Source organism: Salvelinus fontinalis, chromosome 36 (assembly GCF_029448725.1).
Source record: "Salvelinus fontinalis isolate EN_2023a chromosome 36, ASM2944872v1, whole genome shotgun sequence".
NCBI classification, from domain to species: Eukaryota; Metazoa; Chordata; class Actinopteri; order Salmoniformes; family Salmonidae; genus Salvelinus; species Salvelinus fontinalis.
Window position 1 is genome coordinate 22861020 of NC_074700.1, and position 27574 is coordinate 22888593.

Sequence of the window (27574 nt, forward strand, 5' to 3'; positions counted from 1 at the left end):
TGTAATACTGATATTGTACATAGCGTTTTATTTTCTAGCCAAACATTTTCTATGTTTACGTGGAGTTCAGTAATACCGTCATAAGCATCCCTCATCTGGTTCGCAAGAGAAATAATATTTGCACCTTATACCCGTTGTAACAGTTGATACTCTCGAACTCAAATAGCCTGTAAGTCCCCACAACTGCATAATGTATGGTGTGAAGTATTTTAATATTATGTGATTTATAATGGCAGTATTATCCTTTTGTGTGTTTTAGATCTGGGCGTATATGTATCAAACGTGCTGATTTAAGATCTGTTTTGACTATTAGATCGCAATGTATAAGGTTACATGAACAGGAAAGACCTGATCCTAGATCAGCACTCCTATTCTGAGATGCTTTATACATACTGTATGGCCACTGGTTGTTCTAGACTCTGTTTATCTGAAGAATATGTCCTCCTGTTCCAGGTAGAGAAACCATGCAGCAGCAACCCCAATGAGTTACTCCTCTACCCGGCTAAGGATCCAACACAAACACAGACCGCATCCCCTGTCCCTACCAGAGTCCAATACCCCACCTCCACCGCCTTCACCCCAACCATGGACATCAAGCCCCAGTCAAAGCCCCCTACCACCCCCTCTACCTCCCCTAGTCCTCCAGCCTCCCCCTCCACCCTCTCTCCCGACCTCAGACAAAAACTGGGAGAGCTTCTAGTCAAATACAGCAATGGTCTATGGGCCCACGCCTTACCCAAACTCTACTTGGACACGTACAAAACCAAACTCCCTGAACACATCCTGGAGAATCTCTCGCTGCTCTCCGACTTCTGCACCATCGAATACCCCATGCCGGACAACCCCAAACGGGCCATTCTGTACAAGAGGACCAGGGAGGAGGAGAACCGCAACAGGAGGGAGTCAGTGGAGGAGTGCAGGGCGAGAGAGGAGGTGGGGAGGAGGCTCAGTACCCAGACTGTACCTCCTCTTCTCATCCCCCGAGAGGAGTACCCCTCTGTGTTGGTGGGGGAGGCTGCTAATACCAACGGAGTCATACTCCGGTAAGAACCAGTGGGATGGGCATAGGAGTCGTTTGGTTGTGGTGCAGTAAGAATATGCCCTCAGTGCTGTTTAACTAAGCCTTACCTGGATGAATAGAAAGAAATGAAAGATTCTCCTCTCGCTCTCTTCTTACCCCCCTCAAATCAAATTATATTTGTCACATGCGCCAAATACAACAGGTGTAGACCTTCTTGTGAAATGCTTCCTTACCCTCCCCTCTCTCCCTGTGTATCCTCCATCCAGGTACATAGGAGAAGGTTACTCCCAAGCCCAGGAGGCTCTGGAGGACAAGATGAGAGAATTCTACTGTTGCCAGGACAACAACACCCGTACTGGTGACAAGAAAAGTGGTACGCCCCTGGCCTCCCTAACCTCAGGTCAGCTGGCTGCCGTCAGGACGGAGGAGGATGAGGAGGTACTACGAGCACAAGTCACAGAGGTCATGGCTGACAAGGTCAAGGTGAGTTCAAAGGTCAATTGGTTGAAACTTTGAAATGAAAAAAGACATAATGATTTCTATATTGTAGGGTATATGTTATATTATGGATCTATGGTGCCATGTTAATGGTTTAAGGATAGGAGGACAGTTTAGGGTTTGACATTTTGGAAAATGAATCACTTCTCTCCACTTTCTTTTCACTGTTTTTTGCGAATCTGTAGGTTTACTATGTGGATCACGGGTTTTCAGAAGTCATCAGCAAGGCCAAAGTGTTTGAGCTGCATGAGAAGTTTTTCAACCTGCCTTTCCAGGCCACCAAGTGTCAATTGGCTGGTGAGTTTTGATCACAATCTCAGACAGTGAATTATATATATATTTTTTAAATCACAAAGTTACAGAAGGCTTGTGGATTTTTATATAATAGTGTTGCAGTCAGATGTTTGGATTCAGTTTCTTCTCCTTAATGAAGTGTCTGTCTGTTTTCCTACCTAGGTCTGGAGCCTTTCTACCAGGAGCCTGCTGTCCTGAAGAAGTTTCAGTCCATGGCCAGCGGCAAGATCCTGTTGGCTGAGATCCTAGAGAGAGGGCAGACCCCATTGGTGGTCCTGTACGACACGTCGCAGGATGATGATGTCAACATCAACGCTGCATGTATCAAAGCCCTGCAGGACAAGACTCTGGCCAGCCCCCTACAGGTGGGTTATTGTCATAGGAGGGGATGATGATGTCAACATCAACGCTGTATGTATCAAAGCCCTGCAGGACAAGACTCTGGCCAGCCCCCTGCAGGTGGGTTACTGTCATAGGAGGGGATGATGATGTCAACATCAACGCTGCATGTATCAAAGCCCTGCAGGACAAGACTCTGGCCAGCCCCCTACAGGTGGGTTACTGCCATAGGAGGGGAGAGTACCACTGTCAGTGGGTCGAAGACGTTCGTTCATCTTTCATCAGTACTGTATTAATCCCTGTTTTTCAGTCCATAGTATTTGAATCTGAGTGGAATGGGATCATGTCTAACCCAGCCATGGTTCTCTCTCTCCCCCTGTAGGTGAACAGTGCCTATATGAACGTGGCTGTGAGTAGTGTGTGTTCAGACGGGACCATCTACTGCCAGCTCCCGTCTCGAGGTCTGGCCAAACTCACTGAGATCCTGGAGAAGGCTGAGGCATACTTCCACTCACAGGTACCCGTGTGTCTGTGTGACTGTGCGTGTGAGAGCTTCTGTCTGTCTCGTCCTCTGAGGAGGCTGCTGAGAGCCAGACACAGTTGAGATTAAGGAACATAATCTGGGGTTAAGACACAGGCTACTTAGTTCATCTCATCACATGACACTGGAACTGACTGTCATTGACCCAGTGGCAACATAGTACCTACCGTAGTCCCCAGTTATCATTCACTAAGATGGTGTTCAGGTTTGTCCAGATGCACAAAATACAGACTCTCATATATATATATATATATATATATATATATATACCAGGCTACATAATATTGCATATAGAGTGTATTCAGAGGGTATTCAGACCCCTTGACTTTTCCACATGTTACGTTACAGCCTTAATCTAAAATTGGTTTAAAAAAAAAAAAAATCCCTCATCAATCTACATACAATATATTAACCTTGACCTGAGATGTTCTGCTTCAACAGTCTGAGTCAACGTAGATCTCATGTTGTTGTTTTTTGCCTGTGTCTGTCTCACGTTGATGACATAATCCTGTCCTATACTGATAACATAATCTCTTCTGTGTGGCAGGTGACGTCAGAGTTCCTGGTGTCCAGACCGTTCTGTGGGAAAAGCTGTCTGGCACGCTACAAAGGCAAATGGTCTCGCGTGGAGGTGAGATGGATTCTATTGCCTATACAGTCAATGGTTTGTGGCAGTGATAGATACTGCATGTCTCGGCTACAGTTCTGCCTAAAGGTCATACCATCCAGCTTCAGTTTGACCCACAATGAAGAGGTGGAGCAGAAGGTGACTTACCTGGATGGAAGTTAACTAGCTCAATTCTACACCAAATATTGTACAAAATGTATACAGATGGAGGATCTTAATTTGACCAGTATTGCCATGTCAACAATAATCCTGCAGCAACAGGATTTGAACGTTTAGTCAAATCAAATCAATCAAATGTATTTATATAGCCCTTACATCAGCTGATATATCAAAGTGCTCTACAGAAACCATAATCCATAATGTTGCTTGGTCTGTGGTTAGGCTATTAGCTGGCCAAAATTAAGCTACATGAAAAGTGCAATACTTTTAATATAACTGTGTGTTAGTGTGGGTTTTCAGTGAATGTATGTAAATCATCAAGCTCCTGCGGTGCAGAAGAATTCTCAGCAACATAAGAGTGATCAAATTAAGATCTCACATCTGTAGCACACAATGCTAGCACATCCTAGACAACCAGGTCATATGTTATGTTCTCACACTTTCTCCACGCTCTCTCCCTGTATTCTTTCACCCTCCCCAATTCCCCTGTTTCTCCTATAGATCACTAACCTCCATGGTAGTCGTGTGTTGGACATCCTCTTCATAGACCTGGGGGTGCAGGCCTCAGTGGAGGTGATTGAGCTGAGGGAAGTCCCACCTCCTTTCCTACGGGACTTGATTGCCATCCCACCACAGGTCAGAACATGGATGGATGGATGCATGGAGGGATGTTGTGTGTGGGGGGGGGTCTGTGTATAGGTAATGTAGTCAGTCCTGCTAGGCGTTGAAGTGTTGCCTGGGTAATGTAGTCTGACTTGCAGTAGTCTCTCTCTAGGTGGTGAAGTGTTGTCTGGCTGACCTGACTGTGAGTGGTGTGGGCTCCTGGACTCCAGACGCTGTTCAGTGGTTCCGAGACGCCGTGCTCAACTCCACAGACTGCAGCGTGAAGGTAATGTATCTTTTTCCTCAGTGTGATTGACTAGGCTTTGCATAGAACTCGTCTTTTTTTGTGAGTTTGTGACAACTTCCAATATCCATTCTGAGAATGTATCAACCCACACACATACTGTATACTCACACTGAGATACAAATGCATACACATACTCCTGTGTATGTCACCATGGTAAACTTAAAGCGGAATTCTTCTTAACATTGAGATTTTATATTACTGTTTTATATCTTTACTGTTTTACAGTGCATTCGCACAGAATTCAGACCCATTGACGTTTTCCACATTTTGTTACATTGCAGCCTTATTTTAAAGTTGATGAAATAGTTGTTTTTCCTCATTAATCTACTCACAATACCCCATAATGACAAAGCAAAAACAAGTTTAGACATTTTTGCACATTTATGAAACATTAAAAAAACGATCATTTTTTTATGATAATTTTTTTACGATAATTGTTTTACCTTTACTTAGTACATTGTTGAAGCACCTTTGGCAGTGTCTTAGCCTGGGTATGACACAAGATTGGCACACCTGTATTTGGGGAGTTTCTTCCATTCTTCTTTGCAGATCCTCTCAAGCTCTGTAAAGTTGGATGGGGAACTTTGCTACACAGCTATTTTCAGGTCTCTCCAGAGATATTCGATCGGGTTCAAGTCCGGACTCTGGCTGGGTCACTCAAGGACATTCAGAGACTTCTCTCAAAGCCACTCCTGTGTTGTCTTTGCTGTGTGCCTAGGGTCGTTGTCCTGTTGGAAAGTGAACCTTTGCCCCAGTCTGAGGTCCTGAGCACTCTGAAGCAGGTTTTGATCAAGGATCTCTCTGTGCCAAGTTTCCTCCAGACGTGACTCTTGGCATTCAGGCTAAATAATTCAATCTTGGTTTCATCAGACCAGAGAATCTTGTTTCTCATGGTTTGAGAGTACCTTAGGTGCCTTTTGGCAAACTCTAAGCAGGCTGTCATGTGCCTTTTACTGAGCAGTGGCTTCCAACTGGCCACTACCATAAAGGCCTGATTGGTGGAGTGCTGCAGAGATGGTTGTCCTTCTGGAAGGTTCTCCCATCACCACAGAGGAACTCTGTAGCTCTGTCAGAGTGACCATCGGGTTCTCAGTTTGGCCGGGCGGCCAGCTCTAGGAAGAGTCTTGGTGTTTCCGAACTTCTTCCATTTTAAAGATGAGGAGGCCACTGTGTTCTTGGGGACCTTCAAAGCTGCAGCAATGTTTTAGCACCCTTCCCCAGATCTGTGCCTCGACACGATCCTGTCTCGGAGCACTACGGACAATTCCTACAACCTCATGACTTGGTTTTTGCTCTGACATGCACTGTCAACTGTGGGACCTTTATATAGACAGGTGTTTGCCTTTAAGAAATCATGTCCAATCAATTGAATTTACCCCAGGTGGACTCCAATCAAGTTGTTGAAACATCTCAAGGATGATCTATGGAAACAGGATGCACCTGAGCTCAATTTCAAGTCTCATAGCAAAGGGTCTGAATACTTATTTAAATAAGGTATTTCTGTTTTTTGTCATTGTGTGTAGATTGCTGAATAACAAAATCAATATTTAATCCATTTTAGAATAGGGCTGTAACGTAACAAAATTTGGGGGGAAATCAAGGGGTCTGAATACTTTCCGAATGCATATTACTGTATATTACTGTTTTATATCTTTACTGTTTTATATCTTTGTTTTATGTCATTACATCCTCTTAGTATGAATATACCATTTTTATATCTTTTGAGATTGAAAGTAGTTTTTGGTTTAAGCTCTTTGTGTATGAGAAGTGTAATTATCTAGTGGTATACTGTAGGAATGTGTATTCCCAATAACTCCAGGTGCTATCTGATAAGAAGCACAGAAGAGCATGATATGTACCGAAGAGCATGGATAAATCCTGGATGATGGAAAAGTACTGAAGTACATCTTAGTGGAAGGGAGGGGTTGAGGGCTCAGAGTAGAAATGGACACTCCACTGTATTGAATGTGTGTATTCAGCTGGTACATCTTTGCTGAGTTAACATTGGAAACGTCACTCTGAGATTGGGCTGTTTTGTATGATAAATATGTTTATTGTGTATTGAAATATTGGGCTTCTTATCCACTCCCCGACCTCTCTCCACAGATCGCCAAGCTGGATGAGACCAAGCGCAGTGTAGCCCATGTCTACCTGTTCCCCGACAAGAACTTCCAGGACCCCGCGAGGAGTCTCAACCGCCAAATGGCTGCCTCGGATCTCTTCAAACAAAGAGGGGACCACTGGTAGGGCTGGGAGTCCATTTCAACAAGTCAGTTCCTGAATCCTACGCAGTGTGGAATCTCCTGCCGTTGTGCGAACTCCGCTTTCTTGTGGGGTTGGGGTTAGGAAAAATACACTTGAGTGGCTCTTTGACAATAGTATATATTTCATCTTCTCTTATCACAGCCCTTCCAAGACCTCCACCTGTACCTCCACTGCCACCCTTACCTCTACCCCCAAGACCTCCACAACCACCACCACACCCAGCTCCAACGGGACCAAGCCCCAGCTGAGATGTGCCCGCTCGGAACCAAGGCCGACGGGGGGTACAAGCACCCCTCCGGGGACTCCCCCACCTCCCTCATCCACCACACCTATCAAGCTACCCTTGCTGCTGGAACTACCACCTGCAGGTCAGTACCATACAGTGCACTCAGAAACTATTCAGACCCCTTGACTTTTTCCACAATTTGTTACGTTACAACCTTATTTTAAAACAGATTAAAAACAATTGATCAATTTACACACAATACCCCATAATGACAAATTGAATATTTTTTTAAATAAAAAACAGAAATTCCTTGTTTACATTAGTATTCAGACCCTTTGCTATGAGTATTGAAACTGAGCGTCCATCATTCTTAAATGGAAGACGTTTGGAACCACTAAGACTCTTTTTAGAGCTGGCCTCATGGCCAAACTGAGCAGTCGGGGGAGAAGAGCCTTGGTCAGGAACCCGATGATCCCTCTGATAGAGCTCCAGAGTTCCTCTGTGGATATGGTAGAATCTTCCAGAAGGACAACCATCTCTGCAGCACTCCACCAATCATGCCTTTATAGTAGAATGGCCAGACGAAGCAACTCTTTAATAAAAGGCAGCCCGCTTGGAGTTTTCCAAAAGGCGCCTAAAGACTCTCAGACCATGAGAAAAAAGATTCTCTGGTCTGAAACCAAGATTTAATTATTTTTGGCCTGAATGCCAAGCCTCACGTCTGGAGGAAACCTGGCACCATCTCTACGTTGGAGTATGGTGGTTTGCAGCATCATGCTGTGGGGATGTTTTTCAGTGGCAGGGACTGGGAGACTAGTCAGGATCGAGGAAAAGATGAATGGAGCAAAGTACAGAGATCCTTGATGAAAACCTGCTCTAGAGCGCTCACCTTCCAACAGGGTTCACCTTTCAACAGGACAACGACCCTAAGCACACAGCCAAGACAACACAGGAGTCGCTTGAGACAAGTCTCTGAATGTCCTTGAGTGGCCCAGCCAGAGCTCGGACTTGAACCCGATCGAACATCTTTAGAGAGACCTTAAAATAGCTGTGCAACGACGTTCCCCATCTAACCTGGCTCTCACGGGCGCGCGCCTAACTGAGCTCATGGCATTCTGCCAGACACCTGATTGAAACGGCTCTTATTCTCTCCCCCTTCACAGTAGAAGCCTGAAACAAGGTTCAAAAGACTGATGACATCTAGTGGAAGCTTTAGGAAGTGCAATCGGACCAAATTCCCACTGTATATTGGATAGGCAAAGACTTGAAAACTTACAAACCTCAGATTTCCCACTTCCTGGTTGCATTTTTTTCTCAGGTTTTGCCTGCCATATGAGTTCTGTTATACTCACAGACATCATTCAAACAGTTTTAGAAACGTCAGTGTTTTCTATCCAAATCTACTAATAATATGCTTATCTTAGCTTCTGGGCCTGAGTAGCAGGCAGTTTACTCTGGGCACCTTATTCATCCAAGCTACTCAATACTACCCCTCATCCGTAAGACATTAACAGCATTTTCACATAGGTGTTCCTTTTGTCCAGGTGGGAAAGGGCAGTGCGGCGTGGGATTGAGATTACGTCACCTGTGGATCTGTTGTGGCGGTATGCGAATTGGAGTGGGTCTAGGGTTTCCGGGATGATGGTGTTGATGTGAGCCATGACCAGCCTTTCAAAGCACTTCATAGCTACTGACGTGAGTGCTACGGGGCGGTAGTCATTTAGGCAGGTTACCTTCGGATTCTGGGGCACAGGGACTATGGTGGTCTGCTTGAAATATGTGGGTATTACAGACTTGGTCAGGGAGAGATTGAAAATGTCAGTGAAGACACTTGCCAGATGGTCCACGCGTGCTCTGAGTACATGTCCTGGTAATCTGTCTGGCTTTGCCTGTTTGATGGTTCGTCTAAAGGAATAGCGGGACTTCTTATAAGCATCCGGATTAGTATCACGCTCCTTGAAATCGGCAGGATCTAGCCTTTATTTCGGTGCAGATGTTGCCTGTAATCCATTGCTTCTGGTTGAGATATGTATGTACGGTCACTGTAGGGATGAAGTCGTCAATGCACTTATTGATGAAGCCGGTGACTGAGGTGGTGTACTCCTCAATGCCATTGGATGAATCACGGAACATATTCCAGTCTGTGCTAGCAAAACTGTCCTGGAGAGTAGCATCCGCGTCATCTTACCACTTCCGTATTGAGTGAGTCACTGGTTCTTCCTGCTTTAGTTTTTGTTTGTATGCAGGAATCAGGAGAATATAATTATGGTCAGACTTGCCAAATGGATGGTGAGGGAGAGCTTTGTAAGTGTCTCTGTGTGTGGAGAAAAGGTGGTCTTGAATTTTCAAGACCTGGTTGCACATGTGACATGCTGGTAGAAATGAGGTAAAACAGATTTGTTTGTCTCTATTAAAGCCCCGGCCACTAGGAGCGCCGCTTCTGGGTGAGCATTTTCTTGTTTGCTTATGGCCTGATAGAGTCGGTTGAGTGCGCTCTTAGTGCCAGCATCGGTCTGTGGTGCTAAATATACGGATACGAATAATATAGTGTGTTCTACAGCTTATCATGAGGTACTCTACCTCAGCCGAGCAATACCTCGAGACTTCTTTAATATTATACATTGTGCACCAGCAGTTATTGACAAATAGACACACACCCTGCCCCTCGTCTTACCAGACGTAGCTGCTCTGTCCTGCCAATGCACGGAAAACCCAGCCAGCTCTATATTATCCGCGTCGTCGCTCAGCCACGACTCGGTGACGCACAAAATATTAGTTTTTAATGTCCCGTTGGTAGGATAGTCTCGACAGTAGATCTTTGAGTTTGTTTTCCAGTGATTGCATGTTCGCCAATAGAACCGATGGTAATGGTGATTTACTCACTCGCCTACTAATCCTAACAAGGCGTCCCGACCTTCTCCCTCTGTATCTCCGCCTTTTCTTCACGCAAACTGTTTTCCGGAAAGCAGTATATCCTTCCCGTCGGGCTCATTAAAGAAAAAATCTTTGTCCAGTTGGAGGTGAGTAATCGCTGTTCTGATGTCCAGAAGCTCTTTTCGGTCTTAAGAGACAGTAGCAGCAACTTAATGTATAAAATAAGTTACAAACAATGCGAGGGGGGGGGGGGGGGGGGGGGGAAGAAAATAGCACAGTTGGTTAGGAGCTCATGAAACGGCAGCCACCCCTTCGGCGCCATTATTATTATTATTACATAGTTCACTATGTAGGGAATATTTTAGAACAGACACCATGTCAGCACCTTTGAGAATTCCCTACTGTCCACATATACAGCGAGTTCCCAAATTATTGGCACCCTTGATTAAAGATGAGCAACAAAAAAAAGGTTGCAATCATTTGGGATCTGACTGTATCTACAAATGCATTGTTTTATACAATATTTTAACATTTGATCAGTTACCTGACCAAGTTTTCCTGACCAAGATGGCCAATATTTAATCATGTTGCTAGGATGCCAAAGTCAATTCTAGTGTTCTATATGTAATTACATGGTCCAAACTCTCCCTAAATCTGTCTCTGCTGCAGGTCATAACATGGATATCTATGTGTCGGTGGCGTGTCATCCGGGCCACTTCGTAGTGCAACCTTGGAGAGATATGTACAAGCTGGTAGTTCTGATGGAAGAGATGATCCTGTACTATAATAAAACAGAGGAGAAGCCTCTCAAAGGGGAGAAGAACCAGATATATGCTGCCAAAGTAGAGAACAAGTAAGTATGTTGGTAGTGGATGGGAGCGGGTGGCATTTCGGGGGGGGGGGGTTAATGTGTGTTGGGAGTGTGTTGGGCCACTGTAGCCCAGGAGTGTGTTGGGCCACTGTAGCCCGGGAGTGTGTTGGGCCACTGTAGCCCGGGAGTGTGTTGGGCCACTGTAGCCCGGGAGTGTGTTGGGCCACTGTAGCCCGGGAGTGTGTTGGGCCACTGTAGCCCGGGAGTGTGTTGGGCCACTGTAGCCCGGGAGTGTGTTGGGCCACTGTAGCCCGGGAGTGTGTTGGGCCACTGTAGCCCGGGAGTGTGTTGGGCCACTGTAGCCTGGGAGTGTGTATGAGGGATTTGGGTAGGTCTTCTAGTAAGATAGTCTGACTGCATTCATTAACAGTGTACTAAATTGGGCACCCAGGCTAAGGATGAACTTGAATTAACAAACCTCTTGATTGAATTAACTTGATTAATTGACCTCTCTGTGCCCTCCCAGTTGGCACCGTGTGCTGGTGAAGGGGGTGTTGACCAATGGTCTGATGTCGGTCTATGAACTGGACTATGGTAAACATGAGCTGGTCAGCGGCACACAGCTCCGCCCCCTCATACAGGAGTTCCGACAGCTACCATTCCAGGGCATCACCGCACAACTCGCAGGTAACTAAGGAGAGTTGCCCCAGGCAACCATATAGCGTAGACTTCGTAATGCACCCAGACTGCAAAAGAATCAGCAACAAGTGGTTCTTCTGATCTGCACATTTTGGAAAAAGAGTTATGTCCCTTATATGGCTGTGTTGTTGTGAACAAATACCTCTGGAAGCATCTCTACATGTGTCACATGGTCCTTGAGCTTGTTAATGTCTAGAGAAGTCCATTAGTTATGAGCATACAGATTGTTTGAGTAGGGAGTCCTCTGGTGGCCAGGATAGCAACTGAACTGAGAAATTCATTCAGTGTGAGTTATGAGTTTAGAGCAGGGGTGTCACACATACGGGCCGGATCCGGCCCACGAGGGGGAACTGTTTTGTTGTTTTTGGTGGACGGGGGAACTAATTTAAATGGATTAAAACCACATTTAAACTGTGTAGAAAGGATAATGGACTTATATTTAAACCGTTTTTATACCTCCCTAATTATCACCGAAATTAAACCTAGACTGTCAGGGAGCATAGAAAATTCCCCAATTTTTTTGCTATTTATGACCACGAGGACATTTTCAGTGTGGCCCTCCGGACCTTGTTGAAGATCGAATTCTGCCCCTGGGAGAAAATTAGTTTGACACCCCTGGTTTAAAAGATATGTGATATAAATGTTTTACCTAACTTTTTTTTCCCCATTTCGTGAAATTAAAATTTTGACTTGCTTATTTGTCATACATAATTCTGAGGATAGCTTTTTTCATATGAAGCTTGTTGATTGGCTAACATTTCTGGTTGGAGGAGGCTTCCATTGTGTTCTGCTTTTGTTGTTGTTGATTAACATTACTTTCCCCTCCACCAATAGGAGTGAAACAGAGGCAGTGGTCGGAGGAGGCTTCCATCTTGTTCCGGAACCATGTGGAGAAGAAGCCGCTGGTGGCTCAGCTGGAGGCCGTACAGGAAGCGTATCACCCCTGGGACAGGAAGTTGACCGTCTTCCTGGTTGACACCTCGCAGGAGGAGAGGGACATCTGGGTTCACGACATCATGGTCGAGTTCGATGACGAACTCACCAAAGAAGTGTAGTTAGATCAACCCTGTGCACAACAGTGCATCTAGAGTGCTGGTTATGGCAGGAACAACTAGGTAGGTCTATTCAAAACAAATGTTTAAAAAAAATATATATTTATATAATAAAGTATAAACATTTGTTTTGGATACCTAAGTGTAGTTGGATGCTGGACATTTCTACGGATGTTGCTATGAGAAACCAGAACGCCTGTTGCCGTTACAATGGGAGACAGTTGGAAGGAGAGGAGACTTGTGACTTGGACTTGTTGTGCTTGAGAGTGGGGGGACACAGTGAAACACACTCTCGCTCACAGTATGGGATGGCATTCTGATCAAAAGCTCAATAATATCCCCATCGTGCCGACTTCCCTAAAAGCTTTGCCCCACAGAGGAGTTGTCATAATCTGTTGAATGTCTAGCCCTGATATGGGATGGGTTTCCTGACGCCTTCGCTCATATGGTACTTTTGTTTTCTTGACTCAAGCCCCTCCGTAGAACAGCAAAGTCCTACATTTGACAAATTTCGCTCCTTGACTGGATTGTGGAGAGATAATGTAGCTACGAAGGCTTTGGGAAACACATTAGTGTTCCTCTAGTTAGAAACAAATTATGGAAATAAATATGTTTGTGACACATAAGCTGCATTAACAATCAACGCAAAAAACGTATTTACAGTGCATTCGAAAAGTATTCAGACCCCTTGACCTTTTCCACATTTTGTTACGTTACAGCCTTATTCTAAAATGTATTAAATATATATTTTTATCATCAATTTTCACACAATACCCGATAATGACAAAGCAAAACAGCTTTTTTTAAATGTTTGCTAATTTATTAAAAATAAAAAACGAAATGCCTTATTTCAATAGTATTCAGACCCTTTGCTATGAAACATGAAATTGAGCTCAGGTGCATCCTGTTTCCATTGATAATCCTTAACATGTTTCTACAACTTGATTGGAGTCCCCCTGTGGTCAATTATATTGATTGGACATGTTTGGAAAGGCACACACCTGTCTATATAACGTCCCACAGTTGACAGTGCATGTCAGAGCAAAAACCAAGCCATGAGATCGCAGGAATTGTCCGTAGAGCTCCGAGACATAATTGTGTTGAGGCACAGATCTGGGGAAGGGTACTGAAACATTTCTGCAGCATTGAAGGTCCCCACGAACACTGTGGCCTCCATCATTCTTAAATGGAAGAAGTTTGGAACCACCAAGACTCTTCCTAGAGCTGGCTGCCTGGCCAAACTGAGCAATCGGGGAGAAGGGCCTTGGTCAGGGAGATGACCAAGAACCCGATGATCACTCCGACAGCTACAGAGTTCCTCTGTGGAGATGGGAGAACCTTCCAGAAGGACAACCATCTCTGCAGCACTCCACCAGTCAGGCCTTTATGGTAGAGTGGCCAGACGGAAGGCACTCCTCAGTAAAAGGCACATGACAGCCCGCTTAGAGTTTGCCAAAGGGCACCTAAAGGACTATGAGAAACAAGATTCTCTGGTCTGATGAAACTAAGATTGAACTCTTTTTGGCCTGAATGGCAAGCATCACGTCTGGAGGAAACCTGGCACCATCCCTACGGTGAAGCATGGTGGTGGCAGCATCATGCTGTGGGGATGTTTTTCAGCAGCAGGGACTGAGAAACTAGTCAGGATTGAGGGAAAGATGAACGGAGCAAAGTACAGAGAGATCCTTGATGAAAACCTGCTCAGGACCTCAGACTGGGGTGACGGTTCACCTTCCAATAGGACAATGATCCTAAGCACACAACCAAGACAATGCAGGAGTGGCTTTGGGACAAATCTCTGAATGTCCTTGAGTCGCCCAGCCAGAGCCCAGACTTGAACCCGATCGAACATTTCTGGAGAGACCTGAAAATAGCTGTGCAGCGATGCTCCCCATCCAACCTGACAGAGTTTGAGAGGAATGGGAAAAACTCACCATACAGGTGTGCCAAATCTTGTACCGCATACCCAAGAAGACTTGAGGCTGTAATCACTGCCGGCGGTGCTTCAACAAAGTACTGAGTAAAGGGTCTGAATACTTATTTAAATGTAATATTTCAGTTTTTTATTTTTTATAAATATGCAAACATTTATAAACCTGTTTTTGCTTTACACACTATAATGTATAATGACAGACTGATAAGGGGGAAAAAAACAAAGGCTGTAACGTAACAAAATGTGGAAAAAGTCAAGGTGTGTGATTACTCTCCGAATGCACTGTAACTCAACTTATCAAAGACTGTTGTTAATTAAGACAGTTACAGTATGAAGGCCTTTACCGAGACCTGTACACTTCCGTCTGACGTCATGAAGGTTTACAAAACGTAGTTAAAGGGATAGTTCAGCAATTCCTTTGGTCCATAGACTGCTTTTGAAGGTAAAATCGCTGAACTGTCTCTAGAAATATATTGCCTCTAGTCAGTTGATGATGCAAAGAAGCTATTGTTATTTCTGTTTCCCGCTCATGTGACTTAGATCGGTTGGGGAAAAAATAAAAGTGGGTTTTCATTTATTTATTTTTCAAGTGTTGAATTTGTGTCGGACGACAAGACTTTCTGCAGATATCCTTAGGGGCCAGGTGATTTTTCTGGCCATGTGTTCTGTGAGAAAAACTCTATAGTTTGTTACAGTATCAGGCTAGTACTTCATTATAGGGCCCAAAGTCTTCCATGATCAGGAAAAACTCCTGACTCTAGATACGCTGCACGATATGTTGGACATTTTGCTGAATTGTTGAGTTACCGTTTGAGTGATGGTTTGGCTGGAGTTTAGCTGAGAACAGAATATCTACTTGGCGTTAAGGGGTAATTCAGCAATTTTTACATATTTAGATATTTTTTTCCTAACTTTGAAATCAGTCTACAGACAAGTAATGACTAATCCACACTTTGGTTTTGTTAAAATACACTGCTTTCATGGGGAGGAAACAAAAATATATAAAATTGCTGAACTATCCCTTTAAGGGTATTGGTTTTCTTTTCGTTGACATTTAGACTTGAGGTTGACTGCATACAGTATGTAAAATGTTTTAGAAATAAAGTTAAAGGGTCAACTTTGCCAAGTTGTTTGCAGAAGTAAAGTTAATACTGAGACAGAAAGAAAACATAACTTTTTTTTTTTTGTCTAGTTGTCACTCATAATGGAATTGAAACTCTTTATTAAAATAGCAATATGGTAACTTATCTACATGTCATATCACATCAGTGTCAATAAATTGATAAGTAACCCAAATACATTAAAGTTCATACTCTTTCCCAACGTGCACACCTTCATGTCTTTTCTCAGTGACCGGGTATAGAGGAGAGAACAGAACTGAGAGGATGGGGAGCAGGAGGGGTGAGGAGATGAGAGGAGGGAGGAGTACATCTCATCCTTAGATCTGATATACACATTACATCATTAGGCATGGATATGATCTTGTAGCATACATACTGACACAAACACGTGTAGTTTATTATTTTAAAAGGCCAATCGATCATTAGAAAACCCTTTTGCAATTATGTTAGCACAGCTGAAAACTGTTGTCCTGATTAAATAAGCAATAAAACTGGCCTTCTTTAAACTAGTTGAGTATCTGGAGCATTAGCATTTGTGGGTTTGATTACAGGATCAAAATGGCCAGAAACAAATAACTTTATTTTGAAACTCGTCAGTCTATTCTTGTTCTGAGAAATGAAGGCTATTTCATGCGAGAAATTGCCATGAAACTGAAGATCTCGTACAACGCTGTGTACTAATCCCTTCACAGAACAGCGCAAACTGGCTTTAACCATAATAGATAGAGTGGGAGGCCCCGGTGCACAACTGAGCAAGTACATTAGTGTCTAGTTTGAGAAACAGACGCCTCACAAGTCCTCAACTGGCAGCTTCATTAAATAGTACCCGTAAAACACTGGTCTCAGTTCCTCTGTCCAGTGTCTGTGTTCTTTTGCCCATCTTAATATTTTATTTTTATTGGCCAGTCTGGATATGGCTTTTTCTTTGCAACTCTGCCTAGAAGGCCAGCATCCCGGAGTCGCCTCTTCACTGCTGACGTTGAGCCTGGTGTTTTGTGGGTACTATTTAATGAAGCTACCAGTTGAGGACTTGTGAGGCGTCTATTTCTCAAACTGGACACTCTAATGTACTTGTCCACTTGCTCAGTTGTGCACTGGGGCCTCCCATTCCTCTTTCTATTCTGGTTAGCGCCAGTTTGCGCTGTTCTGTGAAGGGAGTAGTACACAGCGTTATACGAGATCTTCAGTTTCTTGGAGATTTCTTGCATGGAATGGCATTCATTTCTCAGAACAAGAATAGACTGACGAGTTTCAAAATAAAGTTCTTTGTTTCTAGCCATTCTGAGCATGTAATTGAACCCACAAATGCTGATGCTCCAGATACTAAACTCGTCTAAAGAAGGCCAGTTGTATTGCTTCTTTAATCAGCACAACAGTTTTCAGCTGTGCTAACATAATTACAAAAGGGTTTTCTAATGATCAATTAGCCTTTTAAAATGACAAACTTGGATTAGCTAACGCAATGTGCCATTGGAACACAGGAGTGATGGTTGCTGATAGTGGGCCTTTGTACACCTATGTAAATATTCCATTAAAAATCAGCCGTTTCCAGCTACAATAGTCATTTACAACATCAACCATGTCTACACTCTATTTCTGATCAATTTCATGTTATTTTAATTGACAAAAAAATGGCTTTTCTTTCAAAAACAAGGACATTTCTAAGTGACCCCAAACTTTTAAATGGTAGTACAAGTGTAGTAGTACACACAGATGCACACATACAATGTTATCTTGTCTTAGTCTAACAAGATTCATTAAAACGATAGCGTCCTCTCAGGTCTTCCAGCGCTTATCGAATGGACAGAATCATGACGAACTCTGGGAGGGAAATTAGAAAGGCCACAGCATGTTTGGCCACCACTGCGTTAGAGAATTTTGTGTGTGTACCAGTCAAAGGTTTGGACACACCTACTCATTCCAGGGATTTTCTTTATTTTTACTATTTTCTACATTGTGGAATAATAGTGAAGACATCAAAACTAGGAAATAACACATATCGAATCATGTAGTAACCAAAAAAAAGTATTAAACAAATCAACATATATTTCAGATTCTTCAAAGTAGCCACCCTTCGCCGTGATGACAGCTTTGCACACTCTTGGCATTCTCTCAACCAGCTTCATGGGGTAGTTGCCTGGAATGCACTTCAATTAACAGGTGTTTTTTCTTAAGTTAATTTGTGGAATTTCTTTCCTTCTTAATGCGTTTGAGCCAATCAGTTGTGTTGTGACAAGGTAGGGGTGGTATACAGAAGATAGGTAAAAGTCCATATTAGGGCAAGAACAGCTCAAATAAGCAAAGATAAATGACAGTCCATCATTACTTTAAGACATGAAGGTCAGTCAATCCGGACAATTTCAAAAACTTTGAAAGTTTCTTCAAGTGCAGTCGTAAAAAAACCATCAAGCGCTATGATGAAACTGGCTCTCATGAGGAACACCACAGGAAAGGAAGACCCAGACTTACCTCTGCTGCAGAGGAAAAGTTCATTAGAGTTACCAGCCTCAGAAATTGCAGCCCAAATAAATGCTTCACAGAGTTCAAGTAACAGACACATTTCAACAACAACTGTTCAGAGGAGACTGCGTGAATCAGGTCTTCATAGTTGAATTGCTACAAAGAATCCACTACTAAAGGACACAAATAAGAAGAAGACTTGCTTGGGCCAAGAAACAAGAGCAATGGACATTAGACAGGTTAAAATCTGTCCTTTGTTCTGATGAGTCCAAATTTTAGATTTTTGGTTCCAACCGCCGTGTCTTTGTGAAACGCGGAGTAGGTGAACGGATGATCTCCGCATGTGTGGTTCCCACCATGAAGCAAGGAGGAGGTGGTCTGATGGTGTGGGGGTGCTTTGCTGGTGACACTGTTTGTGATTTACTTAGAATTCAAGGCACACTTAACCAACATGGCTACTGCAGCATTCTGCAGCGATACACCATCCCATCCGGTTTGCGCTTTGTGGGACTATCATTTGTTTTTCAACAGGACCATGATGCAACACACCTCCATGCTGTGTAAGGGCTATTTGACCAAGAAGGAGAGTGATGGAGTGCTACATCAGATGACCTGGCCTCCACAATCACTCGGCCTCAACCCAAATGAGATGGTTTGGGATGAGTTGGACCGCAGAGTGAAGGAAAAGCAGCCAACAAGTGCTCAGCAGACTGTTGGACAATAATCCAAGGTGAAGCTGGTTGAGAGAATGCCAGAGTGTGAAAAGCTGTCATCAAGGCAAAGGGTGGCTACTTTGAAGAATCAAAAATATATTTGGATATATTTAACACTTTTTTGGTTACTACATGATTCCATATTTGTTATTTCATAGTTTTGATGTCTTCACTATTATTCTACAATGTAGAATATAGTAAAAAATAAAGAAAAACCCTTGAATGAGTAGGTGTATCCAAACTTTTGACTGGAACTGTAAGTGATCGTACTTTTGTGTGTGTATCCTGAATGTTTTTGAGTATTTCCTCCACGTGTGTGTGTGTGTGTGCACAATTATCTCCTCACCGTCAAAGTCGATGCTTCCATCTCCGTTGATGTCAATCTCCTTGAGGATATCTTCCAGCTCTCCTTTCTTTAGTTTCTCCCCCAGAAAACACTTCACCGCTTCCTTCATCTCATCCTGACTGATTTTCCCATCACAGTCTTGGTCAAACTGAGAGGAGAGGTGAGGAGGGGAGAGGGGTGAGGCGAGGAGGCGTGAGAGGAGGGGTGAGGAGAGGAGGGGAGAGGGGTGAGGCGAGGAGGAGTGAGAGGAGAGGTGGTGAGGCGAGGAGGGGTGAGAGGAGGGGTGAGGTGAGGAGAAGTGAGGGGAGAGGTGAGGAGAGGATGTTGAGGACGAGAGGATGGGGGTGATTAAGTAAACAGGTGAGTTAATATTGGTTGAGGGCTGAATCTGAATTTGAGGAAGAGTAGGTCAGCTCAATCATGCAAGGATGTAAACGCTGGAAGATGAAAGTTTGAGTTATAATGCCTGTGTTTTTATTTGTAGTTTCCTTTGGTTCCAATCTCAATTTTTTACCTGAGAGAAGGCTGATCTGAGCTCTTTCAGCCCCAGCATGTCAACAGTCTCCCCCATTATCCTGGGACCCATTAGCTCACAGAAGTCATCAAAGTCCATCAGACCGCCCACTGCAGAGAAACATACCAATCAACAATCAGGACACAGATAGGGACTGGACCAACACACCAATCAACAGTCGGGACAGGAGGGTTTAGTGGAGTCAATAACCTCAGTCAATGAGATAGAGAAACAGTTTCTGTCAGTTGTAATGTCACTACATTGACATGAGTCTGTATCTGTTCTCCTCTCTCTCTTTCTCTCGGTCTTTCTCCATCTCTCTCTTTCTCCCTCTTCAGCAGTCATATCACACAATCCTCATCTTGATCTCCAGCAGAACTATAACAGGTCTGTAACAAGTTAGAACAAGTTATAAAAGGTCTATAACAGGCTATAACAGGTCTGTAACAGGTCTATAACGGGTTATAACAGGTCTGTAACAGGTTATAACAGGTCTGTAACGGGTCTAACAGGTCTGTAATGGGTCTGTAACGGGTCTGTAACAGATTTATAACAGGTCTATAACAGGTTATAACAGGTCTGTAACAGGTTATAGCAGGTCTGTAACAGGTATATAACAGGTTTGTAACAGGTCTATAACTGGTCTGTAACAGGTTATAACAGGTCTGTAACAGGTTAAAACAGTCTATAAAAGGTCTATAACAGGTCTGTAACGGGTCTATAACAGGTCTGTAACAGGTCTGTAACAGGTTACAACAGATCTGTAACAGGTTATAACAGGTCTATAACAGGTCTGTAACAGGTTATAACAGGTTTGTAACAGGTTATAACAGGTCTGTAACAGGTTATAACAGGTACATAACAGCTATATAACAGTTATAAGACACTCACTCCTCATCTTAATCTGTTGTACTATTTCCAGAAGCTCCATCTCAGTGGGCATGTAGCCCATGGTCCTCATGCACTCTGCCACGTCCTTGTAGTTCAGGTAGCCGTCGCAGTCGTAGTCAAACTCCTTGAAGGCAAAGTCCAGCTCTGCCCCAAACGCCAAATGTTAGAGGTCAGAAGGTGATGATGACACCATGGAAGTCGAATTACTAGAAAGAACATTCCCATTTAAGTCAACATTCTGTGATGGCTGGGCTGACGGCCATATTGAGTCTACCCCTGACAGTAGTACTGTCAAAGTTCCGTGGTCTGAGGGGCGTTTTGTCCATTCTAGTCATGCTATTTCTATGGATGACTCAAAGCTACACCCCTTTTACAAATATAATGTCTGGCTGAATCCTAACTTGAGTAATACGAGCTCAATGTAATGAGTGGTGCTACTGGTCAACCTACTTGAAATAAAGCATTCTACTATATACGCAACATCACTGTGCTAAGAAAACTCACCATCCAACTCAGCTTGAGCTAACTCTCTCTCCTAAAGGAAGACAGCAGGGGAGAGGTGTTTTAGTGAGGGAGAAACAACACTATCTGACAATACTTAAACCAGGCTTACATTTTGTGTAATATTATAGCGCAGGACTTGCAAAAGATCCCCATGTACTATAATGTGTATAGGGGCAACCTTGAAGACGTTGGGACAAAAACAGATGCTTATGGCTGGAAGTTTAGGACAGGAAATGTGAGATTTAGACTGTTGTGTAAGAGGAGGTCATTCTGGTACTGTAGTGAGGTAAATTAGTGAGGGATTGGGGACAGGCACAGTTAAGGACGTTTCCTTCTCATGGTGGATTAAATCATTAAGAGTTCCATCCTGTTTCTCTGGGAAAACCTTCAACCTCATTCATCAACACGCCACGTGTGTGGCGTGTTGATCCGCACAGCCCACATGCTCACACTGCATGCTCAATACCACCTAGTTGAAGTTCTGATCTGAATGATTATTTCCTTAATCGATGTCCCCGGGTTACGTTTCACAATGTCAAGAAACATTTCAAAGTAAGACAACAGCAATTGTTCATAAAACAGCAAACATGCACACATCAATTGGTCTAAACATGATTAAAATAACCGTATAACTTTCCCCTTTTGTTCGATGCTCTTCCAGCATCTTCTAGCCTTAATCCTAATGAGTGGTGAGAGGATAACTACTCTGTGTGTGTAACTTAAAGGATCATTACTACCCCCCCCCCCTCCCACACACACACACACACAGTCGTACACACAGGCAGGCACGGATGTAGCATGCTGGCAGATAAGCAGGCACGCACTGGCACGCACTCACACGCACTCACACACATCGGCATGCAAAGATCAGAAGCTCAGCTAAAATAGCAGCTTCCCTGACTTTTCACTCCCCACCAAACACCAGACTGCTGTTAGACTAGCATGTCGCTCACTAAGTGGTGTGGGGTTATAGGTCAGGATTATGGGTTAGGGGTTAAAGGGTAAAGTAGCTGTTATGGTGTGTGTGTGTATACCGCTCCAAACACGCTGCAGAGCAGGGTGGTGTGTATCTTCTCCATGTCCTGTCTCTTCTGCTCTTTCTTAGACACCTTCTTGGGAGCCGACTCCGAACCCGAGGCCGAGGACTTCTGGGAGGATTTACCACCTTTGCTAGGAGCCAAGAGACAACAAGGGTTCATATTAGAGACATTGACAAGCGCTATCTTACCGACTCAGTGGCCTGACCCTGAGATTGGAAGGTTGGGAGTAACACTAAAAGACTGTAAAAATGGGAGACAATGCGTCTCTGCTTGGCACTCAGCATTAAGCAGATAGATTGGGGGTAATGCTGTGCACTAGACAGGCATCATGTCCACTCCAGGCGGTGTACTTGTTCATCAAGCTGCCTCACGTTACAGAAACAGGAGATAGACTAGCATCATGTCCACTCCAGGCGGTGTACTTGTTCATCAAGCTGCCTCACACTACAGAAACAGGAGATAGACTAGAGTCATGTCCACTCCAGGCGGTGTACTTGTTCATCAAGCTGCCTCACGTTACAGAAACAGGAGATAGACTAGAGTCATGTCCACACCAGGTGGTGTACTTGTTCATCAAGCTGCCTCACACTACAGAAACAGGAGATAGACTAGCATCATGTCCACTCCAGGCGGTGTACTTGTTCATCAAGCTGCCTCACGTTAAAGAAACAGGAGATAGACTAGAGTCATGTCCACACCAGGTGGTGTACTTGTTCATCAAGCTGCCTCACACTACAGAAACAGGAGATAGACTAGCATCATGTCCACTCCAGGCGGTGTACTTGTTCATCAAGCTGCCTCACGTTAAAAAAACAGGAGATAGACTAGAGTCATGTCCACACCAGGCGGTGTACTTGTTCATCAAGCTGCCTCACACTACAGAAACAGGAGATAGACTAGCGTCATGTCCACTCCAGGCGGTGTACTTATACATCAAGCTGCCTCACACTACAGAAACAGGAGATGGCCGTTCTATGAGCCATTCTTGCTCACACATGCCAACGATGGTGCAAGGATACTTACTTACCATCTTGCCACCTTGACTTAACATAATCACCATTGGGTGAATGCATAGAAATAAGGTCATCACTCAATGGCCCCGCATACACATTAAAGTTTTACAACTGATGTAAAACGCATTTGGCACAACAGCTGTGATAAAAACAGAGATATTTTCTGCAACAACAAAACAAAAACAAAACGATCCAAGTATCGTGGTGAAGACACCACTTGATAGTGTTGTTTTATTTTGGGCATCATCAAAAACATCAGGTGTATCACAACCGCTTTGTCAACCTCAGGTAACATATCAGTGTGTACGGGGACAATGTCTCTCAATAACTTTTTATTGTTGCCCAACATTGCCACTGTCTTTCCCTGCTGTGAATTCCCCTGTCTCAGATGTAGACATTGATCTTACCTGTCTGTAGAGGCTGCAGACGTTGCCGAGGTTACAGAGGCTGCAGACGTTGCCGAGGTTACAGAGGCTGCAGACGTGGTGGATGGGGTCTTAGACATCCTGGAGAAAAATTTGGAAAGTTACTCAGTTGTCACACACTCACAAAAATTCTATGCAAGTCAAGCCAATCACACTGAGGAAAAAGAGGTGTCACCTACTTTAAGGATACACAGTCAAGGCATAGGTCATCAACCAATCTCCCCTTCTATTTTGTGCAAAGATCTGCGTTGTCCTTACCTTCAGCTGTCCGGTACAAAACCAAAAACTAAAGAAAGAAATAGGAGATAGAGAGCTGCAGTCTTTCTCCTTCAGGAATGTGAATGACAGGATTGGGTCCTCTTGCTCTCCTCTCCTTCATCCCTCCCTCCCTCCCTCCCTTCCTCCCTCCCTCCTTCCTTCCCTCCCTCCCTCCCTCCCTCCCTCCGTCCATCCGTCAGAGAGTATTATCATGTGATTACCTGGCTAAATGTGTCTAGGTCAGATAACCAAACAACACGCGTGACAGAGTGTGATTGACTGTGGCTCTGTCATACACACACTCACGCACACATTGTCAGTCACAACGTGTGTGTGTGTGCGCGTGCGTGCGTGTGTGTGAGTGTGCGCGTGCGTGTGACAGATACAACTAATTTACTTAGTGAAGCAGTGCACAAAGTCAAAGGCACAAAGATGAATGATGTTTAATTTAAATTGTGTTTCAATTCATCAAATGCAGAGCAAATTAATTGATGAATAAAAACGTAAGATAGGATTCACATTAATAAGCTGTATGGTAACCTTTTATTTGACAGTCCTCTTTCAGTTGGTATTTACCTAGTGTAGATGCAGGGTTGGTGTAGTTTACCTAGTGTAGATGCAGGGTTGGTGTAGTTTACCTAGTGTAGATGCAGGGTTGGTGTAGTTTACCTAGTGTAGATGCAGGGTGGGTGTAGTTTACCTAGTGTAGATGCAGGGTTGGTGTAGTTTACCTAGTGTAGATGCAGGGTTGGTGTAGTTTACCTAGTGTAGATGCAGGGTTGGTGTAGTTTACCTAGTGTAGATGCAGGGTTGGTGTAGTTTACCTAGTGTAGATGCAGGGTTGGTGTAGTTTATCTAGTGTAGATGCAGGGTTGGTGTAGTTTACCTAGTGTAGATGCAGGGTTGGTGTAGTTTACCTAGTGTAGATGCAGGGTTGGTGTAGTTTACCTAGTGTAGATGCAGGGTTGGTGTAGTTTACCTAGTGTAGATGCAGGGTTGGTGTAGTTTACCTAGTGTAGATGCAGGGTTGGTGTAGTTTACCTAGTGTAGATGCAGGGTTGGTGTAGTTTACCTAGTGTAGATGCAGGGTTGGTGTAGTTTACCTAGTGTAGATGCAGGGTTGGTGTAGTTTACCTAGTGTAGATGCAGAGTTGGTGTAGTTTACCTAGTGTAGATGCAGGGTTGGTGTAGTTTACCTAGTGTAGATGCAGGGTTGGTGTAGTTTACCTAGTGTAGATGCAGGGTTGGTGTAGTTTACCTAGTGTAGATGCAGGGTTGGTGTAGTTTACCTAGTGTAGATGCAGGGTTGGTGTAGTTTACCTAGTGTAGATGCAGGGTTGGTGTAGTTTACCTAGTGTAGATGCAGGGTTGGTGTAGTTTACCTAGTGTAGATGCAGGGTTGGTGTAGTTTACCTAGTGTAGATGCAGGGTTGGTGTAGTTTACCTAGTGTAGATGCAGGGTTGGTGTAGTTTACCTAGTGTAGATGCAGGGTTGGTGTAGTTTACCTAGTGTAGATGCAGGGTTGGTGTAGTTTACCTAGTGTAGATGCAGGGTTGGTGTAGTTTACCTAGTGTAGATGCAGGGTTGGTGTAGTTTACCTAGTGTAGATGCAGTGTTGGTGTAGTTTACCTAGTGTAGATGCAGGGTTGGTGTAGTTTACCTAGTGTAGATGCAGGGTTGGTGTAGTTTACCTAGTGTAGATGCAGGGTTGGTGTAGTTTACCTAGTGTAGATGCAGGGTTGGTGTAGTTTACCTAGTGTAGATGCAGGGTTGGTGTAGTTTACCTAGTGTAGATGCAGGGTTGGTGTAGTTTACCTAGTGTAGATGCAGGGTTGGTGTAGTTTACCTAGTGTAGATGCAGGGTTGGTGTAGTTTACCTAGTGTAGATGCAGGGTTGGTGTAGTTTACCAAGTGTAGATGCAGGGTTGGTGTAGTTTACCTAGTGTAGATGCAGGGTTGGTGTAGTTTACCTAGTGTAGATGCAGGGTTGGTGTAGTTTACCAAGTGTAGATGCAGGGTTGGTGTAGTTTACCTAGTGTAGAGGCAGGGTTGGTGTAGTTTACCTAGTGTAGATGCAGGGTTGGTGTAGTTTACCTAGTGTAGATGCAGGGTTGGGGTCAATTCCTTTTCAATTCAGTCAATACAGGAAATAAACTGAAATTTTGACATCAATTCCAATTTACCTCATTGCCTTCTATGAGAAAAAAATTGGAAACAGAATTGGAATTTCAGTTTGCTTCCTTAATTGACTGAATTGAAATGGAATTGACCCCAACCCTGCAGAGACAATATTTATGCTTAAGTATATACCAAGTCAAAAGTGAACTGCAAAACACACCAGAACCAAAAAAGGGCAGCTGACACAGGGCACACTGGTAGCCCTGAGCCCTCAGAGCCCTGGTAGCCCTGAGAGCCCTGGTAGTCCTCAGAAACCTGGTAGCCCTCAGAGCCCTCAGAGCCCTGGTAGCCCTGAGAGCCCTGGTAGTCCTCAGAAACCTGGTAGCCCTCAGAGCCCTCAGAGCCATGGTAGCCCTCAGAGCCCTCAGAGCTCTCAGAGCCCTGGTAGCCCTCAGAGCCCTCAGAGACCTGGTAGCACTCAGAGCCCTCAGAGCTCTCAGAGCCCTGGTAGCCCTCAGAGCCCTCAGAGACCTGGTAGCCCTCAGAGCCCTCAGAGCCCTGGCAGCCCTCAGAGACCTGGTAGCCCTCAGAGCCCTCAGAGCACTCAGCGCTCTCAAAGCCCTGGTAGCCCTCAGAGCCCTGGTAGCCCTCAGAGACCTGGTAGCCCTCAGAGACCTGGTAGCCCTCAGAGCCCTCAGAGCTCTCAGAGCCCTGGTAGCCCTCAGAGCCCTCAGAGACCTGGTAGCCCTCAGAGCCCTCAGAGCCCTGGTAGCCCTGGTAGCCCTGGTAGCCCTCAGAGCCCTCAGAGCACTCAGAGCTCTCAGAGCCCTGGTAGCCCTCAGAGCCCTGGTAGCCCTCAGAGCCCTGGTAGCCCTCAGAGACCTGGTAGCCCTCAGAGCCCTCAGTGACCTGGTAGCCCTCAGAGCCCTCAGAGCCCTCAGAGCCCTGGTAGCCCTCAGAGCCCTGGCAGCCCTCAGAGCCCTGATAGCCCTCAGAGCCCTGGTAGCCCTGGTAGCCCTGATAGCCCTGATAGCCCTGAGAGCCCTGGTAGTCCTCATTGGAGACCTTCAATACAATACAACTTTATTGTCCATTTGTTACATTAAAGAACAGAGATTGGTCATGTGCTTATATTCACAAAACACACAGACCTGGCAGACGAAGTGGGCCTGGAGGTGGTCAGTGTAGCCGCCTCACCTCGATCCCAGTTTGGCCTCAAGGTTGTCGGGGACAGCCTACTGGTCCCACTGGTCATTGTGGACTGGGCTGGGTGAGGGTGGCGATGGCTCCTCAGATACCAATGGAGGAAGAGGAGACGGATTCAGTCTGATCATGTCACTGTAGATGCGGTTACAGCCTGTGCTGTACGTCCAGCTGACCAGGAGGTGGGCCTGGTGGGCAGCAAGGCTGGGGAGTGGCAGCCAACACAAGCCACACTGGTAAGCCTGGGAGCCCTGGTCGTCTGGTGCCTCAGTGAGGTCCTGCAGGATGGACACGCGGTGGAGGAAGAGCATGGAGGTGGTCGGGACACTGGAGGTGCCACCCAGGTTCACCTCAGGGTCGTCGGGTACAGAGTGGAGGCATTTGGCCCCGTCGGACTCCTGGTCATGCTCCTGGATACTAAATACCTGTGGAGGAAAGACAGGCAGAAGTAAAAGGTTAGTCCCAAATGGCACCTCTACATAGTGCACTACCTTTAGTTAGAGAAATGGCACCCTATTCCCTACATAGTGCACTACTTTTGATTGGAGAAATGGCACCCTATTCCCTACATAGTGTACTACTTTTGATCAGGGTCCATAGGGAATTGGGACCTATGCAAAATTAGGCTTGTAAATTAGAGAAAAAAGTAACATTTAAACAAATAAACCTTCTTTGTAAAAAAAATTGTTTTGGTAATAAATTCCCCAAAATAATTAT

At 44.7% G+C, this 27574-nt stretch overlaps 2 protein-coding genes across 3 annotated transcripts in view; one reads left to right on the plus strand and one right to left on the minus strand.

The window, feature by feature from the left end:
* The window catches only part of LOC129835414 (tudor domain-containing protein 7B-like), a 32440-nt gene extending 16867 nt beyond the window's left edge, over positions 1–15573 (plus strand). Inside the window, exons 7-19 of the mRNA XM_055901061.1 lie at positions 454–1043; positions 1288–1504; positions 1705–1816; positions 1976–2178; positions 2535–2669; positions 3241–3324; positions 3982–4116; positions 4256–4369; positions 6497–6633; positions 6797–7023; positions 10425–10608; positions 11093–11253; positions 12100–15573. Of these exons, the coding sequence (XP_055757036.1) occupies positions 454–1043; positions 1288–1504; positions 1705–1816; positions 1976–2178; positions 2535–2669; positions 3241–3324; positions 3982–4116; positions 4256–4369; positions 6497–6633; positions 6797–7023; positions 10425–10608; positions 11093–11253; positions 12100–12320 (2520 nt within the window). The 3' untranslated portion in view covers positions 12321–15573. The remainder of the gene's footprint in view (positions 1–453; positions 1044–1287; positions 1505–1704; positions 1817–1975; positions 2179–2534; positions 2670–3240; positions 3325–3981; positions 4117–4255; positions 4370–6496; positions 6634–6796; positions 7024–10424; positions 10609–11092; positions 11254–12099) is intronic.
* A 1237-nt stretch (positions 15574–16810) lies between these two features.
* On the minus strand, positions 16811–26882 carry LOC129835415 (calcium-binding protein 2-like). Of its 2 annotated transcripts, none has more exons than XM_055901062.1 (8): positions 26806–26882; positions 23260–23358; positions 21834–21969; positions 20800–20830; positions 20296–20439; positions 19405–19514; positions 18891–19038; positions 16811–17192 (listed from the first exon to the last, which is right to left on the minus strand). In XM_055901062.1, exons 2-8 carry the CDS (start codon positions 23355–23357, stop codon positions 17164–17166), a joined length of 696 nt encoding a protein of 231 aa, XP_055757037.1. In that variant the 5' UTR covers position 23358; positions 26806–26882; the 3' UTR covers positions 16811–17163. The 2 variants fall into 2 exon arrangements, with proteins under 2 accessions (XP_055757037.1, XP_055757038.1); XM_055901063.1 differs by lacking the exon at positions 26806–26882 and adding an exon at positions 23536–23625.
* Between the last annotated feature and the right edge of the window lie 692 nt (positions 26883–27574).